The sequence below is a fragment of the Uloborus diversus genome, chromosome 9 (assembly GCF_026930045.1).
Source record: "Uloborus diversus isolate 005 chromosome 9, Udiv.v.3.1, whole genome shotgun sequence".
Taxonomy (NCBI): Eukaryota; Metazoa; Arthropoda; class Arachnida; order Araneae; family Uloboridae; genus Uloborus; species Uloborus diversus.
In genome coordinates, this window is record NC_072739.1 from 110,771,092 (window position 1) to 110,791,374 (window position 20,283).

General features: G+C 31.9%; 1 protein-coding gene across 2 annotated transcripts in view; it reads right to left on the reverse strand.

The window, feature by feature from the left end:
* Positions 1-695: 695 nt before the first annotated feature.
* The window catches only part of LOC129229540 (semaphorin-2A-like), a 652,526-nt gene continuing 632,938 nt past the window's right edge, over positions 696-20,283 (reverse strand). For both annotated transcript variants that reach the window (XM_054863862.1, XM_054863863.1), the window contains exons 12-17: positions 17,204-17,328; positions 13,489-13,640; positions 13,351-13,397; positions 10,235-10,516; positions 8,537-8,646; positions 696-4,182 (exon numbers count right to left, since the gene is read on the reverse strand). In XM_054863862.1, coding sequence (XP_054719837.1) covers positions 4,126-4,182; positions 8,537-8,646; positions 10,235-10,516; positions 13,351-13,397; positions 13,489-13,640; positions 17,204-17,328 — 773 coding nt within the window. In that variant the 3' untranslated portion in view covers positions 696-4,125. The remainder of the gene's footprint in view (positions 4,183-8,536; positions 8,647-10,234; positions 10,517-13,350; positions 13,398-13,488; positions 13,641-17,203; positions 17,329-20,283) is intronic.

Genomic DNA, 20,283 nt, shown 5'->3' on the forward strand with positions numbered 1-20,283 from the left:
CGAGAAGCTTGGACAATTCCTTGGAGTAGACATATTTCAGGTGGAAGTAAAAGTGAGATTTTAAGTAATATCGCGTTAATTAGCGTTTCACGTGGATAAGACTGATATTCGTGATCCTCGTAAAAATTTTCATTTTTTTGTTAAAAAATGAAGTTATACATTGTAGCGTTATGTTCATATGTTATGTCTTTCCAATTTATTTGATTAAGTGACATACTATGTTCCTAAGCAGTATTTTCTAGGTTAAATTCAAAAATCCGAACTATCTATGGTACCAATTAGTTCAGATTTTTGACGTTCTACCAGGGGCACACTGACCCGCAGGCCAATCGGGCCGATGCGCCCTCAAAAGTGAACACCTTTTTTTTACCAAAAATTAAAAAAAAAAAATATTTTATTATTATTGGTGCAACTTTTTTTTTTTTGCGCTATCAAACCTGTGCGATTTTACTTCTCTTTTTTTTTCTCTTATTTAAACCCATTGATCTGCGTAACTTTTTTTCATTCCTTCTTTTTTTTTCTTTTATTCATTATTATATCTTTCTTTCTTTATTTTTTGCACCTTTTTCTTCGCTCTCTTTGGACGCCAAGGTTGGCATTGCGGGACCCAGTCCGCCCCTGTGCTCTACTATATTCTGCACGTCCATAGTCATTTCTCCCAAAATAAATAGAGAAAATAAGACACAATGTATACAAAAAATGTTAAAATCTTTATTTTATCCATTAACAGCTTGAAATGAGCAAATCAAATTTTTTTTATAGTTTGACATATGTTTTGGATACTCATCGTAGGTCATTTTAAATGTTACATTTCTTTTCTTTCATAAAAAATGCAGAACATTTATTGCGCTTTCAATTGAGTAAATTGCAAAATAAATTAGAATCATGTATTGCATAGGATTTGATGATTACTCCAGCTCATTTGCAGAACTGATTTTTTAAAGTTTCGAAAAATAAGCACTTTAGACACGGAAATAGAAAGACACCGACGAAATGATATTTACACACATAAAACATAATTCCAACGTTCACATTGCAAGATATGCAACAATATCATGAAAGTTTGTATGAAAATTAATATCATGATCTCATGAACTAGATTTTTTTAAAAAGTAGATTATGTAACGTTTAGTGGAAAAAATGTCAAATAAAAGTTGTATTCTCTGACAGTAGCGCAGAAAATACAGCAAACATTTTTTAATTGTATTTACTGGCCTAATTCAGATGAAAAACATATTTTTATTCATACATGATAAAATACGTAAAATACTTGCATAGTGTGTTTGATAATGTTACTATAGTACACTTCGGATTATCGGTGGTCGGATTATTCGCGGGTCTTTTCACATTTTCGTATTTTATTTTTAAACATTTAATTTGTTATTGTTCGCTTTTAGATTTTATAAATATTTTTTATATTCAATGTTAGTAGATGCAATGTAGCAATGTTTTTAGTGTACATGAAAGTGTTATCAATACTTTTTTAGCTACTGTATACACTAAGTATGTTTTTTGCCAATTATTCGGATAATCCGCGGTTTTCCTTTATCGGCGGCTACCGTGTCACCCTAATCCGAGGATAATCGGGAGTTTACATTTTAGTTTAGATATTGCTAAAAACCAGTCTTATGGAGCATAAGAGAACCGAAAAGAAATGATTTTTATTTTTACTGAATTAAAAAATAAATACATGTCATAATAACCTTTATTAGAATTTTATGTTATCGAGCTTTTGGGACATTGGTAAAAGTGGTGGAAAATATTCCTTCAATGTTGGTTAAAGTGTACACTATGGTTTAAAACGGATACTATTAAGTTCTCAAAGATTTGATCAGCGTTATTTGTATGTGTTATTAACAGTTAATAGCAAATGAATTGCTATTAACTGTTGTATTATTAGGAAAAATGAAATGAAACTAATCGTACGAAAAGATTTATGTATGGATGTGTGTGTGTATTTGCAATGCAAGACCATTAACTTTGTTTCGTTTAAATTATAACGAGCAGCTTCCATCTTTTGAGTATCATCATTTTTAAAAATCTTCTTATTCATTTGCAATAACAAAAATATGTACTTGAAAGTTAAAGCCTTCCGTCGCTGTTTCCATATGAAACAAACACATGGGCAAGAAATGTTGAATGGTTGAACAAATTGAAATTTGATCTTCTGTATTAAGTGCGTTTTACTTCGAAATGTTTTACTTTGATGCAGAGTTTTTTAGTGATACCTGGTGTTTTTACTTCAAAGCTAAAACTATAGCGAGTAATTCATTTAATATTAAATGTGTTTAAGTTTAAACATTAGATAAAATTACTTACTTAACTAATAAAATTAATTACTTAATAACATTGGCGCCAATGGTACAAATCGAAAATGACTTCAGTTAAATATCAGAAAAAAATAGACTGCATAGTTTTCATATAAAACTTGCTTGTGTAACTACCACGCTTTAAAACAGTCAGCAAATTTAGTTCATGCAAAGAAAAATAATGAGTTTAAATCTTGTTTCAAGCAGCAGAAATAGTAATCTGAATACATGTCAAAATATTTTTTTCTTCATTAAATCTTATTCTAAAGTTTTTATCTGCCTCTAACATAAATTAGACCAAATATTAAGTGAGAAATATGGAAGAAATGTTAACAAAAGTAAAAGTACTCTTTCACATGTTAAACTTGAACATAAGGTTTTCATGTTTTGGGGATTTAGGTTTTGAACTCTAAATTTCAGAGAATTTTAAAGCAAAGATTTTGTGCATATACATATGATGCTTTTAAAGCAAATTTTTCTGTTTTCCAAAATTTAGTTAAATATGCTTATCGAACAATTACATGAACCACTATTACCATAGTACTTAATATGCTATATTGCTATACATCAGTAATTTTTTAAATATTTCAAATGAAAAAATAGGTTTTCTAAGTTGTGAATGTGATAAAGTTCAATTGAAATTGCGTTGGTAGCATTATTGCTGTTTTAAAGAATTTTGAATCATTTGTAATAAACGGTATGCATTTACTTTTTTACCACTAATGTAAACAAGGCATAAATTTGTGAAGAAATTATTAAGCACGTGGTTTGTACAAGAAAATGAGCTAAGCGAGAAAAATAAAAACCTTCTCGGATTGTTTTACTTTCTCGTACAAAAGCAACTCTTTGAAACTCGAAAACAAGTATGCAATATTCTGCAAATTTATGCCTTACTCATGTTGGATTTATTCAAGTGTAGATCATATTATTGTAATACAACAAACAAAAATAATATACAGTTTGGCAGACGAATTTTGGTGACTTAAAATGCGATGTTACAATGTCAATGAAGAGGAAAGAATATCTCATCTTGGGCATTCTTGCGTCGAATTCCGGAGCAAATACTTGCATAAGTCAGCATACTTATAGAAAGTTTTAAAAAATGTCTCAAATAAGAATATAGCATGGCTCAAACAAATTATCACAACATAGAAAATTCAGCATTTGCATGAGCTTGCTAGTTATCACTCATGGGTACAGGTTCACAGTTCTTGTCAAGATGTCGTCTTAAGTGTTCACTTCCTTTTTTGCATTCGAATTTACAATTGTTTACAACGAGTCCGTGACGCTCAGGAAAATAAAACGAAAATATATCCCAATCTCGGGATAGTCTCCCCAATCCACGCAAGTTCTCACTTTAATTATTCAAATGATTAAACTGGACACTTAGAAAAAATTTTATATTTATCGAAGGAACCAGTTTTTGTCATTGCAGTTTCATCCTGTTACCGCATAGCTAACACTATACACACACATACAGAAAAATCATACGCTGGATTTCTACAAACATGTTTTCACGTTGGGAGAACGGATTCTTCCCGTGTAATTGAGCATTTCCAGAACAATCTTCCGACCGGGAGGAACACCTAGGATAGTCTTTGGCATAGTTGCATTGTCCAACAACGAGGGGTCCGTGTTGTTGAAGTTTTTTTTTTACCATCACAGATGATCCGATGAACTGTGTTTGTTATTTACAGAAGTGAGCAGCTTCGTTCACTTTCTGGTTCTTAATGCAGGGCGGTCACGTTGAGCAGCAGAAAGAAGGATTCATTAAGTTTCTGTTATATATAATTCGGCGTCCTGTTTCTGTTCACTGTTACAGAGGTGGACTTCCCTGATATGTAACATCGTTCGGATGGCTGAGTTGGCATTTCTGAAAGACACAATAATGACAACAATTATTTTAATTTCAGGATTTTTACAAAGAAAATACTTCTTAAATGCATGACTTAAGACGCAACATTAACAACAATTATTACTTCCTTTTACAAAAAAGGAAGTATTGTATTCGCGAAAAACTTTTCACTCAAAAATCGGTCTTAATTTCCATTTTTCTCACCCCCGAATGAATGTTGAGTTTTTTTTCGACCCGAACACACGTGGATATATGCCTAGGAATGTACAAATACCCGAAATATCCACTTTGACGACCCACGAGTTAATTACAACGAATTTTCTTGTGACGTACGTATGTATGTGCGTAGGTGTGTATGTGTGTATGAATCTCGTATAACTCAAGAACGGTAGGTCCTAGAAAGTTGAAATTTGGGGTCTAGTTGTGCACCTTCAGTTTTGGTTGCATTCGGATGTTTCTAAGGGGGTATTTTGCCCCTTTTTGGGGGGAAATCATTGTTAATTTCGATGGTGTTATAATTTATCGGACACTTGGCGATATATCGCCAGTCTCTTGGTCGCCAAGCTTTGTTTCCAACTTGGCGAGAAATTTGGCGATTTTCTTTCTTTTTTTTTTAAAATTTGGTTTCAATTTGTCCACTGTTGGTAATATTTAGAGAGTAAACAATTGAATCACATTAAAATTGCCAATAATGGGGAAATGACATTAAATTGGAGTAAAAGGAAGTCATGTGATGCACACATCAGCTCGTTTTTATTGTAGGATTTTTATTAAGACAAATATTTAACTAAACCTCAGCACAGATGTTCAACCTTTATCCCAGAGGGTTCCTATTGAGGAGAGTTACTAATGTAATGGGCAGTTCCACAGTAACAGAATTTCACAAAACACTCTACAGAGATTTCTAACATGTTACATCCTTGGTTCATTGCATGAACATTATGAAGAACATGTGCTCTACTTCTGAGAAATGTAATTAAATTTTGACGATTCCTCGAAACGATATTTCGGTAATAAATTTTGCTCAGTAATGGGTGAATCTCACTAAATACGTCTGTTACTGTGAGTCAAAAAATATTAAACTATTATTTCTGGAAAACTTCATGATTTAATTGCATTACATATAAATGGAGTTCATGTTCTACATAAAATTCTTGCAATGAAGCAAGGATACTCAGGGACCTCGCAAGAGATTTCAAATTTTTAGCCAATAAATTAGTCAACGTTTGAAAGTATTAGCCGAATTTTAAAAGTCTTACCCAAAGATTAATTTAACAAATTTGAATCAACATTTTCTATAGAACTTCAAAGAGTAAAGTATAATTTTTAAAAATATAAAATGTAATCAATAACGTATTTTAAAGATGCAGCTTTCACTTATTTTACGTAAGACACTCTTTCACAAGAGTTTTTTTCCTATTGCAGGATTTTTAGACAGTTAAATTTTGCATATTTTTACATCGTTTTGAGGACTGTGGGAAGTATTTTTTTTCCTTCTGCAGAATTTCTTGTTCGCCAAATAAGAGTTTGTTTCGCCGAATTTACAATTTTGTTACATTTGGCTTGATGGCGAATGCTGAGCACGATCCCTGGATGATCTAACATATTCGAAGTCTTTCTGAAGTGCTTTGTGTGTAGCTATTAATAAGTCTATTTAATGAAACTTCCCAATAATATCAGTGTCTGAATCGCGGTTTCCAATAAAGGAATTTATTTATAAAGACTTATAAATAACAAAAAAGCTATCTTATAATGTGTGGATCATTAGTACACGTTATTTCAAGAATATTTCAAGCTTCAAATAGTTTTTTAGAGAACAAAATTGGGAGTGGAGAAGGGAGAAGTGTCACATATTAAAATAATATAAATGGTCACACATTAAAGGAATGCACAGGATCACATAATAAAGGAATGTAAATGTCATGTATGAAAGGAATGAAAATGGCCACGTATTAAGGGGGGAAGTAAAGCGCCACAAAAATCAGAACTCAAGTGTCCTCCCCCAAAGGGAAGCAAAAAGGTGCACTGACAGAAAAAAGAGCCAAGATTACACAAAAACCTCCTTTTTTTTCATAATAAAGCTTTTTTCCCGTTTGATCTCAAATGCTGTTACAATTTCAGAAAAATCTTCAAAATATGTATTTATAAAAATATTTTATAAAAATATAAAATCAAACTGGTTCTTATAGTATTAAGAAATAGAAAGTATGTTACATTATATTCAAATTACGTTATGTAATCTGCTTTCTTAAAATTGCTATGTTTAAAAAAAATATCTTCAAACTGAGACTTTATTGAAAGAAAATTTGATCCCTGCGCGGTAGTTTGTTTCTCTTTATGTAGTCATAGTTAAAAAATAAAAATATGAAGTTAAAACATATCTTAGTCAAGAAAAAAAAAAGAAAAAGAATGGTTTCATTTTTTTTTATTTCTTAAAATAAAATGCGTTTCTAATTGGGTAAGTTTAACAAAAAGAACTATTTGAAATGCTTTAACTATGAAAAAAAAATCGATTTCTCAATAATTAGGTATAGAAAAAGTTAAAAGTTTTACTAAAAAAAATTGCATCGAAGTAGAAGTTAAAACAGACAGAATTAGGATCATTAAATGCAAACATTATAGTTTTTTTTTCGCTTTTTATCTTAAAACAAAAAAAAAATATTTTTAATTTTTTAGCTTTAGTACAATTGTATATTCTTGCTAATTCTAATATTAAAATTATTTGACACTGAATTCACATGCATAAAAATCAGAACTTTTATTAGCTTGAATTACCTATATGTTTGAGTAAAATATTTCTTTCAAACTCACAGCCTATTTTGTTGGAAAATGCAATGAAAATTAAATTGTGTGATTTAAACTGGGAAAACTACAGTAGGTTAACGTTTCCCTTTTAAATATCATATTTCATTGTAAGTCAACAAACTGATATCAATGGAACGTTTCGCAGGAATAGTTAAAATTTCTAGTTCCATGCAGAGGAAAAAAAATATGTTAAATTTTCTATTTTAAGCAAAATGATTCAATAATAGAGTCAAGGGTCATAAAGAAATTCTTATTGCGCTTACAAGTATGGAAATTCAGTATTATAATTAATAAGAAGAACGTTTTCATATAGCTTAGAGTGTATAAATTTTCTTGAAATAACAGTTCAAACTTTTTTTGTCCGGTTAAAAGCCTTATTTATATTATTATGCATTTGCAATTGTGTAAAAACAGAATTTTTAAAATTCTTACTGAGATCTGAATAAATTTAGGGTATTTATGCCTGTGGTAACTGTAAGTGAACTTTTAAACTTAATACATAATGGAGTATATAATAATAATAAATAAAAGGTAAATAATAATAATTATGCCCAAAACAATACCAATAACCATTATTAGGTAACGAATATAGACGAGAGCCCTATACTCTGCTTTGAAACTAGAAAACTGAAGCTCATGCTAAGAGTTCTAAGAAACTATACCAATTCCATGAGGTAAAATAACTGGCTAATTGAAGTAAAACAGGAATAAAACGCTATGCTAATTATTTGAGGTGAATCGTACAGTTTTTAACTCTGCTGTTGCTTAAACAATTTGTTTAATTTTCTTTATTTACTTTACCTGAAAAGTCTTAAAATTTTATTTAGAACTTAGAATTAAATGCTGTGGGAAACAATAACTATTTTAAAACACATTTTTCTGATTAAAACTTGTCAGCAGTATTGAAAGAACTTTCTTAAGTTAAGCAACTGAATTTTTTTTTTAGTGTATTGATGCATAGTTATGATAACAAAATATGAATCAAACATATTCAAAGAGAAAAATAACAAATCCAAATTTCCATATCCATATGACAAATTTCTCTTTAAATATGTGCAAAAAATATGATGACATTTAATTTGGCCAATGGATTTCCAGAGAGTACCGTTTCATTAAAACTAATTACTAAAAAAATGAGCAACGACAGAACTAAAGGGCAAATTCAACTCTTAACAAAATTCGATCGAATTAAATACGATCTTTTGTATCTACTCAGGAATTTCCTTTGCTTCACCCAGAAGGAAATTTCTCGTTACGCTACTGCTAGATCGAATTCAATCGAATCGAACAAAATCGAGTTAAATGAGTGACCCTAAAGCAACATGACAAAAGCGAAAATGTGAAGTTAATGAACTAAATGTGTGTGTTCCTTACATGAAAACGACAGTGCTTATTTATATTCTTTAAGTACAATGCAATAGTTAAATAATATTGCTATCATAAGCGAATAGGTTCCTTTTCAGAAGAAAGAAAAGGTAAAGGAAAGTAAATTTTAGAAGTAAAAATTAAAATGTTTTGTTATTTTACCATGGTTACATGAACACTTCTGGGATATGATATAACTCACCTGTTGTTTATTTTGCCATGTCTTCATAGCCAATTTATACTTTTCAAATTCGTGACACCAATCGGAGTATACTTTCCTATATTCGACGTCAGTAGGCGCACTACAAGTTTCTGGAAGTAAAGAAAAAAAAATATGCATATAAAAATCTGTCAAATTAATTAAAAATAAAGAGGCAATGGTTTTATACATTTAGTGATAATGTAAACAGATTGACAAATGCAGCTCAATTTGACAAATTTTTGCAATGAAAAGTAGATATAAAATTCTGCATTTTGAGTCTTTTTTTGAGGCAGTGAGAAGCAAAGGGATGTAAGTGCCAAAACTAAAATTTTGAAGATAACCAGTACAAATGATAGGGGAATCTCTCCTCTGTTTTGCAGCAAAATATGGTACTAGTAGCTTTGTGGGTGCTGCTATACAGCATGATTTAGAAAAATAATTTAATGAAAGTCAACCTAGAATCTGAACCTTAAATGCGTTTTGTATGAAACTTTAAAAAGTCCACTCCACTTACACCCTTTTGCTTCTCACTGTCTCAACTCGAACAAGAGTTGAGACATCAGGAAAAAATATAGATAAACAAAAACTCTTTTAAAGTTATCCACTCTTTTGCAAATTAAGATAATATAAACTTAAAATTGCTTTTGATACGACAAAGCGTTGACATTATTCGACAGAGATTGAAGAAAAGATAACGCGTCGTCACTTGCTCACATCGGCTATTGGTATAGTTGATTTTTGATTATCCCGCCAGTCCAAGGACAAACACAACACTTAATAAAATGTAAAATGATCATTAATGAAAAATGAATACTTTTTTTTACAAAAAGAAATGGACCAAAGATTTAGAAAACAGGTAAAGAGAGAATAACATCCTGGCCATTTGAAGTTGATGGTTAAAATACTTGATAAGAAATAAAATTGAAGCACTTTTCAAGGAGTTTCAAAGACCTCCTCGGTTATTTTAAAGAATTCTATAACAATAAAAATAATTTAAAGCACTTAATTTTTACTTTCCCACTCTCTGATATTTTAATACTTTAATCGTTCTAACTTGGTACAAAACTTCTGTTTTAAGGGGGAGGGGGAGAACTAAAGATTTCTCATTATAACAGTTTTTTTCCATTACAAGTAGTGCAAGAAACGAAAAAGAATAGAGGTTGAGAGGGTTTACTATATTTTTTCTTGTACTAAAAGAATTAACAGTATGCAATAGAAGTAAGATAAAAGCAAGCATTAACAAAAGAATTTCTAAAATACTGAATTTGGGATTAAATAATTAGCAAGATATGAAACATGTGAGTCACAAAAATTTACCCCAAACAAATGTTTCGGAAACGTGAGAACTATGATTTTTACCTCCTTGATGCAAGATGTAGCATGAAGCTGAATTTGGTACATTTTTGACAATCCCTCCCTTCCCCTCACACTCATTAGAAATTTTAAAATTCAAGGTTTGTAACTAACTATAATTTTCTAAATTTTCAAGCGTTTGTAAATGAAATTTATACTTTCAAGTACTTTTCATTTCTTAGGGCCGAATCATGCATATGTTTGGTAGTTGGGGACATTCTACAAAACCGAGGGTCGTAAGCTATAGCTTGTTAATGTTTACCTTATAGGTAAATGCAGCTCTCTGTGTATAATATTTTTATTGAAATAAATAAAATTTCAAATGTTCATAGGAAAAAATCTTACTAGTGTCAACAGTGATATTGTAACTGCACAATGTATTCGGTCCCAGCTTGCAGTCATAACGTCCACTGTCCCTTTCTGTCACAGATAGAATGACAAGACCCTGGTCTTGCGTGTAGATGTACTTTTCCCGCCGCTGCTGCACTTCGTACTTCCCCTTCTCCCGAGTGTACCGGTACCATTTTGAAACTCCTGGTAACGCAGTCTCTGCTTGAGGCAAGTGGATGTTGCAGGCTAAGTGGACACTTTGGCCCCAATACACGTGAAGAGGTTTGTTTTTAACGCCTGAAAAAAGCAAAAGATGGTTAGAGTTTACATAAATGAAGTTTTTAAAATCGAAACAGTAGAGCTTAAATTATCCGAAACTCTTTTAACCGAAGTCGTTTTTTTTTAAATTTTATATATTTTACTTAGTAAATGTTTGGAACGCTAAAAACATTTAGTGTTTAAAATGCTATTAAATTCGAAGCAATTGTATCTAATTGTAGTCTTGAGCAAAGAAGAGACCGTTAATTTTAATAATTCAGTTGTTTAAATTTATTAAAATGAAAGATATTACGGGGCTAAAGTTTAGCACTGTAAACAGAACAAGGGGTCATTGTTTTAAGCTATTTAAATCTCAGGATAACATGGATATTAGGAAAAATTATTATTTTAGCAGGTTAGTGGAATCTTGGAACAGTTTACGGGAAGAGGTGGTAATGAGCAAGGGAGTAGATAGTTTTAAGAGGGTCATTGATCTTCAATGGGGATTGTAAATTGACTAGGACCAGCCTAGCTGTACCCAGAGCCTGTTGCTGGTCGTCACTTGTATTTGTATAAAAGTAATTGTTTTTTGCAACGTTTCTCTGCTTAGAGTTAAACAGCAAAACATAGTTAGCTGCATCATTAATGTCACAATACAGATTAAAGTTTACTATATTCTGTCTTATTAAATTTGCATTACATATTCGGACTTGTGTGATTCTTATTGAACAAATTTGTATACTCCTACCATAGATCCAGACCTACCAACTTTTCAACGAAAAAATCCAGATTTTTTGCTATCCTTTAAATAAAATCATATGGAAGTTCGTTACTTCATTTGCGCATAAAAATACTAATTGAAACATACATCGGAAGAATAATATTTAATACTTATTATAGTTAAAACTTAGTTTGGATCGAACTTAATAAGCATTTATAATGTTGCTACGTTGCTAAAGATCGATGCACTAAAGTTTCAACTTTAACAGGAAGCTTTCTAAGTATAGGTTACATACATCTAGACAAACAATCTTTACAAACACAATTTTGGAGTTTTTTTTTTTTTTTTTTACAGAATTTCTTAAATATAGGGATTTTTCCTAATATTTATAAAATTCAGGAAACTGCAGGAAAAACCAGTAGAGTTGCTAAGTATGGTTAAATCCATAAACAAACAGGTCCACTTTTGAAAACGGCACATGGTGGGCACGTGTTCATACATGCACTGACAATCGAAAAAAAAAAAAGAAAAGAAAACAAGCAAAATTACATTAAAGAAAGAAAAACTTCAGACCATTGTTTTAAACTAGCTGGACGTCTGAAGTGCAAATTGTACAAAAAAGTGAATACTATCCAACCACGGATTGCATGGAATTTTCAAACGTCCAGATTAGACTATGTGAATAAGGGGGAAAAGTAAAAATTTGATGCGCGTATTCCGCTCATTTGAATGAGACTCTGCTTCTGCAAAAGCCAACACCAGTAAAAAAATCATAGATTCGTCCATTTCCGGGTGTGAAACGGATGTTTGTCTTTCCATACAATCCGTGGTCAGACAGTACATATTATGAGATTCAAACATAACGATAGAGAGCAGCAATTAAGGGTTTGGGGATTCAGCATCCCCTTCAGAACCCATGGTTTTTAAGCTATTTTTAATCCTAGAATGGTAGTGAATAATATACACTTTTGGATTGTGTAACCAACCCCCATAATGACTGTGCTACTGGTTATAGACACTATGTTTGGCTCTAGCATAAGTTTTTGTTACGTGTGGTGTGTAATTTGGAAGCATCGTATCTAACTCACGAAATTTTATTTTTGATATAACTTACATTAAACATCATTGAATAAAAATTATATTTCAAAATGTTTCAAATTTTCTGCGAAGCTTTAAAGACAACTTTTACCCATTTCTTAACATTCTTTTCTACAACAAAACTGAGCTCATATTCTGAAAATAGCACAGTAAACTCCCGGTTATCCGCAGAATCGGGTGGTACTAGAACCCCTATAATTGTAGAGGCCGACGCATCCGCCATTTTGGAGCAAGCATATAACACGGAAAGCTACCTTTATTGACAATCATTCGCCAAACAGGGAACGAGAGAGTCGGAAAGCGAAGGTGAACATCGTCGAAATTTTGGAAACAGTTGGCGTCGTTTCCAGGCTGCCAGTCACTTCGCGGGCTATTATTTATCCGTTTCTTTTTTCTTTCTGCATCTGCTGGAAATATGAAGAGCTGAAATCCTTTTTTGGAGCTGTTTACACAATTAACAGCCGAACAACCACCCATTTGACTCAATTTAACACATGCTAAATAAATGTAAACATCCGCAGCAACGCTATCGCTACGAAGCACTGGATCAAGTTTGCTCCAAAATGGCAGAAGCGTCGGCTCCTCCATTATAGGAGGCTTAGGAGGTACGAGTGCCGCGGATGATAAAAATCGCGCATAAGCCGCAGACTGAAATGAGAAACTAATAGGATAAAAATTGACCTTCCTCAAAAACTTAGCTGTATTGATGCATAATACTTTCTTCAAACAGTGAAAATATATGCAGAAAAGTAAAAATTTTAGGTAATTTTGCACAACAGAACTTAAGATCAATATAGAACAAGTGTATGTACGATGAAAAAAGCACAAAAAATGAATAAATAAGTAAAACAAAAACAACCGAGTTTAAATTTGCAATTTTTCGGCCAAAAACAGCCATCGGTTTTTGCTTTTTGCTGCGAAAACACATGTAACGGATTGTTGATTGACTCATGGATAATCTACTCACGGATAATCCGCCCCGCGGATAATCCACTCGCGGATAATCGGGATTTTACTGTTTTTAAGAGAAAAAACGCAAATAACATTCACTTACTGCTATCACAAATCCCTGGAGTAGCATTGGTGACATCTTGCAAAAGCCTGTAAAAAATTGAGAAAGTGAGTTTTTGTATCACTCAAATAAAGGAAATTAAAAAAAAAAGAGTTATGGCAAGAATGAATCATCACTCACCCAGTTACATAAGGCTTGCATTCATTGTGATCTTTGTCCCACCCACAATAAGGATCTTGTATGCATCGCAAACAATTGTCGTACCTTCCCTTGCACATAATTACATCAAACTGACGGATGAAGGAGTCCGAAGAAATGTACAATGACTTGTGCTGAAAAGAAGTTAAAATAAATATTTTTATTCAAATGACACTTAAATGTAGTACTATATGGAAAAAAAAGAAAAAAAATAATAGGGAGTAATATTGCGCCACTCACAAGGAGGTAAAGCTTTTCAGCCATTCCATTAATAAATGAAAAAAAAAAAAAAAAAAAAAACCGAACGGCACGACGTTAAGCGTTACGGATCAGGACCAGGGCCGACGAAAGGCTATATCAGCCTAGGTGGAAACTAGGGAACCGACCCTTGGCAGGGCCCGAATTGGAATCGGTGCAGTTTAAGTTTTATCAGTTTTACGGAGGTAGAGGGGGGGGGGGGGTGACCAAACTGACCAGGAGGCCGCCACGGCTCTCAGCAGCCCTGATCTGGTAAAAATTCTGGGTTTAGGCCAATGTGTCCTAGAAATGTGCCTAGTTAAAGCCTTTAATAAAAAAATGTTTTTTCGTCTTTTTTGCTATTGCACTAGTACGCGAGAATTAAAAAGCATTGCCAATATGGCATAAGTTACACATCCCCTACGTTGTACTTATTCCAGGCATTCGTTTATTCTCTGTTGGCAATGAATAATTGTTCTACAACATTTCCCGAACGCTTTAATTTTCCATCCATAAATTACAATTAAAGTAAAATCATTATTTTGTCACTACTGAATCTTGTTTTTTTTTGAATAAAAGCTGATGATTTTCTGCTCATTCAAAACGAAACTAGTGATTCAAAACAAATAAAACAGACTGAAACTTTTCAGAGAAATAAATGAGAAAAGTTTTAATAAACTTTTATGAAATGATTAAAAAAAATAAACTCCTCTTATACCTTTAAGTTTTAGAGCTGCTTATTCAGAAAATAAAACGATTGCAACCACTAACTTTTACTATAATTTTAAAGAAAGTAATCGTAGCCAACATCGTGATGTGGTTTTAATATTTTACAAGCATTAGCTAAAAGACAATTTCCGATCTCAGCATAATATACAGCCGTGGGAAGGTAAGGTGCAGTATATGCAGAAATGAGTTTTTGAAATACTTGAAGAAACGTGTTTTGGATTCCATACCACACTAACAATAGTCAAATATGGGAATTTGACTTTTTTTTTCGTGCTTTATTATCAGCGGAAGCCAAAGAAGTTAGCTTGTGCAGCAGAGCTAAAGTGCAATAGATGACAAATATGCAATGAATAAATAAAGAAATCTAAAAAATGCAGATACTGCCCTTTATCTTCCCACGATAGTATACTACTAATTTCCCAAAATTCTAAAAAAAAAAAAAATCTAGATACATTATCCATAACCCCCTCCCCCCCCCCAAAAAAAACAAGCAGAATTTGGAAACTATTCTTCAGTTACCTTTCACTTTAAACTATCAAAACTATTAGTTTGATGCCGTACCACATATTTCAACATACCGTTACTTGAATAAATATTTCCATAAAAGCAGTTTATATACATTAAATTTTAACTACCGCCTAAAAATTTATATAATCAAGAGTACAATATCAGTATTACCGTACCATATTAGCTTTCACTCTCGATATGATATCGCAATAAATCATACAAGTGCTCATTTGCTTTGGATAATATTCCACTCATTATACCAAAGTAGACAACTGCAAAGAACAGAATCTAGGCAGTTGGTTAAGAATCATTCATTTGTATTCATGTTGGGTGAAATCGCTCTTCGTTCTGCACAAATCATTTCAGTATTTATTGCTTCTGATTTCGGTTAGTTTCTACGTAAATGCAAATATTTTAAGATTGATTTTGGAAGTGTTTTGATGCATATGGTTATGAATACATGCAGGTATTACTAGTGAGGTGGTCTAATAGTAAAGGTATGCCAAAACTGTTTTACATGCTGCTAAGTTAACTAAAGTAACAATTTGGGAAATTTAATAGCGAAGAAAATGTTTTGTGATTGCCGAGCTGTGCTTATTAAGAAAAAGAAGTTATCTTCGAAACTAACAGTGTTTATATACTAATTATAAAATCAAAAGTAAGTCCGTCTGTTTTTCACGAACGAACTGAGATTAAGCTAGGGTGTTTTCAAGGTGAGAAAATACTCCTAAAAAGGAGAGAAAATGAATATGAAGTGTAAAAGAGTGAATTGAACGAAAAAGAACAAAAACGAGAAGGAGAAATGAGAAAGAGAGAAAATTGAACTGAAAAGTGAAGTCAAAGTGATTTTGGAAGAGTTAAACTGAATAAGAAAACATAATAACTTACGCATTAGGGTTCAACTTCATAAAAAATTAACTGTGAAACGATGAAATAGAAGAAGGCAGGAAGGGATGACATAAGAACAATACAATTTTGTTTATGCAAGAGTGCAACTGAAATTATTTATATTCGTGTTATGATAGACTATTATATTATAAGTCTGCTTTCTTCTTAGTCTTGAGCTAATAAATGTTTCTAAAGTTTTGATAACAACTATTTCATGAAATAATAATAATAATAATAAAAATCTTGATTAGTTTTCAACAAAAACTTTCACAGCAATCTACTTCCAAAATACAAATAATTACTTCTTTGATTTAAAAAATTTAATTTGAATTTCTTTTGTTGAATGGGAGCACAAATCTTTTGTTTGTTCCATTGTAACTATGGCAACTCAACTAAGCAAAAATATATTCCTTTCCGTATAGAGAACATAATAACATGCAGCAATATAACACACTAGAAATTAATTTATTTATTATTCTTGTTGAGAGACTAAAGGTAATTATTTCTTAATAAATATTTATGCTTAGTCACCAATTAAAATAATTTTTGACAAACGTGAGCTTTTCATACGTTCCTGACATAAGGAAAGGAAACAAATGCGTATGAATAAAGAAGCTTTCTGAGATCTGAAACTATTAGTTTTTACATAAATCTAAGTTAGTTGATACAATTTGAGTCCTTTTTATAACATGAGCCTATTATATGCTGCCTTATGCAGCATAATGCAATTAATGTCCATTGAAATAGGGAAATGACACATTGAATAAAATATGACGTATTTCTTTAACCGTGAAGCATCGTTGTACAGAAATTCGATATATCGATGAAATAAAATAATATAAAAACTAGCATAACTAATCCACGGTTAAAATACTGGTTATGTAATTTTAACCGATTTTTATGGGAAAAAAAACAGCAGTAACTACTGTTTTACTTCATTAAATATTGTAGAGAGCACAACCATTTGCAGACCTAGTGCGAACCCCCGATTTAGCTATTCTTTCGCAGATGCTTTTACTACGAGAATTTCGAAGCCCAGTTTTTCCACGAGATGGAGACACTATGGCTCTCTTCAATGCAAAACTGCACTTTGAATTTAATTTTGCCAAGAGCACTCAAGTCAAACGAGTACTCGAAGGATTTTTTTATAAATCGCATAATCATACATGGACGTTGTTTATTTTCTGCATCTTGACTGGAGCCAGGTTTGAACCTATGGCATTGGGTATAGCGTCTAATCACTACACCACTCTGTCGGCATTTCATGAAATACGGAAATTTATACATATTTATTGCAAAAATTTAAAATATTTATTTTCAAGTAATAATGAAATACCTTGCTGGAAATTTCCATCGATCTTATAGGTTCTGGGGTTGTAGCTTCAAAGATGTCCACCAAATTGGAATGCTCTTCGCCATCTCTGTTATACCATTCGACAAGTTTATAAATTATGCCTTCATCTGTTGGAAAAAAAGACATTATTAACCAAAGCATCAATAGGACATACTTTTTGAATAGGAGAAAAAATGTCTGCAGGTAATGAAACACATGTCATGAAAAACATTTACTGATGCTTGAAGATAGAAATTTGTTGCATATCCTCCAGAGAGTAAAATAATTGAAAGAAATTTCGATTTACAGTGCTGTTCAATATTTAATCCGTCCTCCTCTAAAATGTTTTTTTTTTTTTATTACTTCTGCCCCTTTTACCGCCCTCAACAGAAATAGCCATAATACGAAATTATAAAAACACTATAAAATTACCCGTCAAGGCATGACGGGTGAAAATTGCTTCAACATCTGAACGAAGCAATTGTCTGTTTGGTAATATTTTTTATAGTTGAAATTTTAACCCTAACTCCAGTGAATTAACCCTAAACTCTAGTAGATAGAGTTTATTGTTGACCACTTCGTCGTCTCTTCATTCTCTTAAAATCAGCCTTACCAGCAATACAGTTAAGTTACTATATCCATTTCAAACTTGTCAAAATAAAGCATTTCCCTGCATGTCAAACATTGTCAGAAAATATTATCAAACTAGCAAAAATACCCGGCGTTGCCTGGGTCAGTAATAATTATGAGAAAAAATCGTTACTTGCTTTTGTTTTCTGTTTTAAGTGAAAGAATTTAAAACACATCTTTTTGACTTGATTAAAAATCGAGTTTCTTTCTTACCCATAAAACTAAAATAGCAATAAGTATAAAGAACAAAGTAGTATTGATTTAGAAACGAAAGCACTATATTTAAGCATATACAAATTTCCAAAACATGAAATTAATCTTCTCGTGTTTAAAAAGATTAATCTCTTGATACATTTTTTTTAACATGGAGTCTAAAACCTTCTCTGTATAGCTATCGAAGTACGAAGTTTAAAAAAAAATATAGCCGCGCTCGTAATCCCCTTGTACTTGCTTTAGTTATTTTGGGAAATTTCAAATCATTGTGGGCTCTTGGTGCGATTTTACCGAATTTGCTTGAATCGTTTTGGGATACCTTCGATGATGCTCCCCCCTTCTTTCCTTACTTTGTAAAACGATATGATATTAATTTTCGTTGAGATATTATTTCCAGGTGCTGAGATACATTTAGTCACCATAAAATGGCGCTAAAGAGTTTCATCCGAAATGTTTCCAAAATAAGTAGTAAAATTTGGCGATTGTTTGACGTTGTGCAAAAAGGAAAATTAATGGAAGTTTTTGTGCTGTTTATGGATTTGCCTAATTTAGTTGCTGAATCATTTAACACAGTAAAATTTTTTTTAAAGATTCTTTGATTGGCGATATTTTGTTTACATGGTGAAAGCTGAGAAACATTATGACGTAGTCTTCGGCTTCAAAAACAGCGACGTTGAAAAAAACTGCCAAATGCATCAGCTACGAAAATCTTTCTGCAAAAATTTTGGCAGTCTGCTGATTGATTAAATAATGAGTAAGTGTTCACTCAGCATAAATAATAATAAAAACCATTAATTACATTAAAGTTCCGTTCAAATGAAAAATGATCAGCCAAATCATGTATTATTTGCCAATCTTGTGCAAAAATCTTACTTCAAGATTTGACTCGAAAAAAGCCTTGAACAGTCACGAAAAGCAAAGATAGCCAACAATACAACAATTGCCGCTATCGACAGGGAGTTGAGATGATACACTAAATACTGTATTGAGTTGAGGAAAGCCTTCGAACATGGAACTAAAAAGCTCATAACTCGTTTTTTATTCTACTTAGAAATTTCGAATAGGTGCCATCTTCAGCAGAAAAATCAGAGCTTTCGATGGACATATAATGTAAATATGTGCAAGTATTTTTTCATCCCTATATTAGAGAATTTATACGAAAATTGTATTTTATTGTATTTTATAGTTTTTGCGTGAAAGAGTAACAAACATCCATACATCCATACAGACAAACTTTCGCATATCCTTATATATTATTTCTGTAGCCTGTTTTTGGTTTCCACGCCAGATTTTCCTCAATTCTTGATCGATTTCTTTGATTTACACTCTATTTTAAAGCTTATGGTGCTGGCTACTGACGAGAAATAGACCCACGGTCTAAAAATTGTTTTTTTCAGCCGAAAAACCTGTTTTAAAGAACCAGAATGAGGTTTTCGGTTAAACTTATAACTTTAATTTGCACTATGACCGACAGAGCTGAATAGCTTGATCGGCAGAGCGTTCTCCTCGTAAGCAGGAGAATGAGTGTTCGGGCCCACGTCCGGACAATCTGCATCAAAAAAATAGAGAAATATCGCGCATTACATGAACAATTAATTAAGTGAATAACAAATATGATGGAATAGAATAAATGAGAAGGAAACGCTCCTTGCTGCTATGAAAACTTGATGTGACTTTGTGCTAAATTACTTCTGAATTGTACGGTTTTTTTTTTTTTTTTAAAGCTTTGGCTCTGGTAAGAAAATTAAAGCATAATGTAAGCGAAAATATAAGTAACAAGTTTAAGATTTCAGACTTCAATCGAATTGTTTTTTGTTCAGAAAAAAATAATAAACCGTATATAGAAATATATATTCTTCTAATGAGTTTTTGACTCTTTGTACAAATAAAAAAATTACTTCCTCAGCTTGAAGGGTAAAATATATATTTTTCTTCTTTTTGCAAAAAAAAAAAAAAAAAATAGCTTATCACATTTTTACTACATTCGAAAAGCTACGCTTAAAAAAGAGCATAGTTAAATTTATTTTGTATTTTAACCGTGCTGTTAAATGATGAACACGTGCTACCATCTAAGTCATAACGGTTCAAGCAGCCTGCGGTAACAAATTGTAAAAATTTTCAAAAACAAAAACATTTTTCTTCAATATCTTATCTTATATATTATTCCCCTCTCATTTTAAAACTTATCAGGGTGGCTAATGACGAAAAATAGACTTACGGTCGAAAAATCAAGTTTTTGA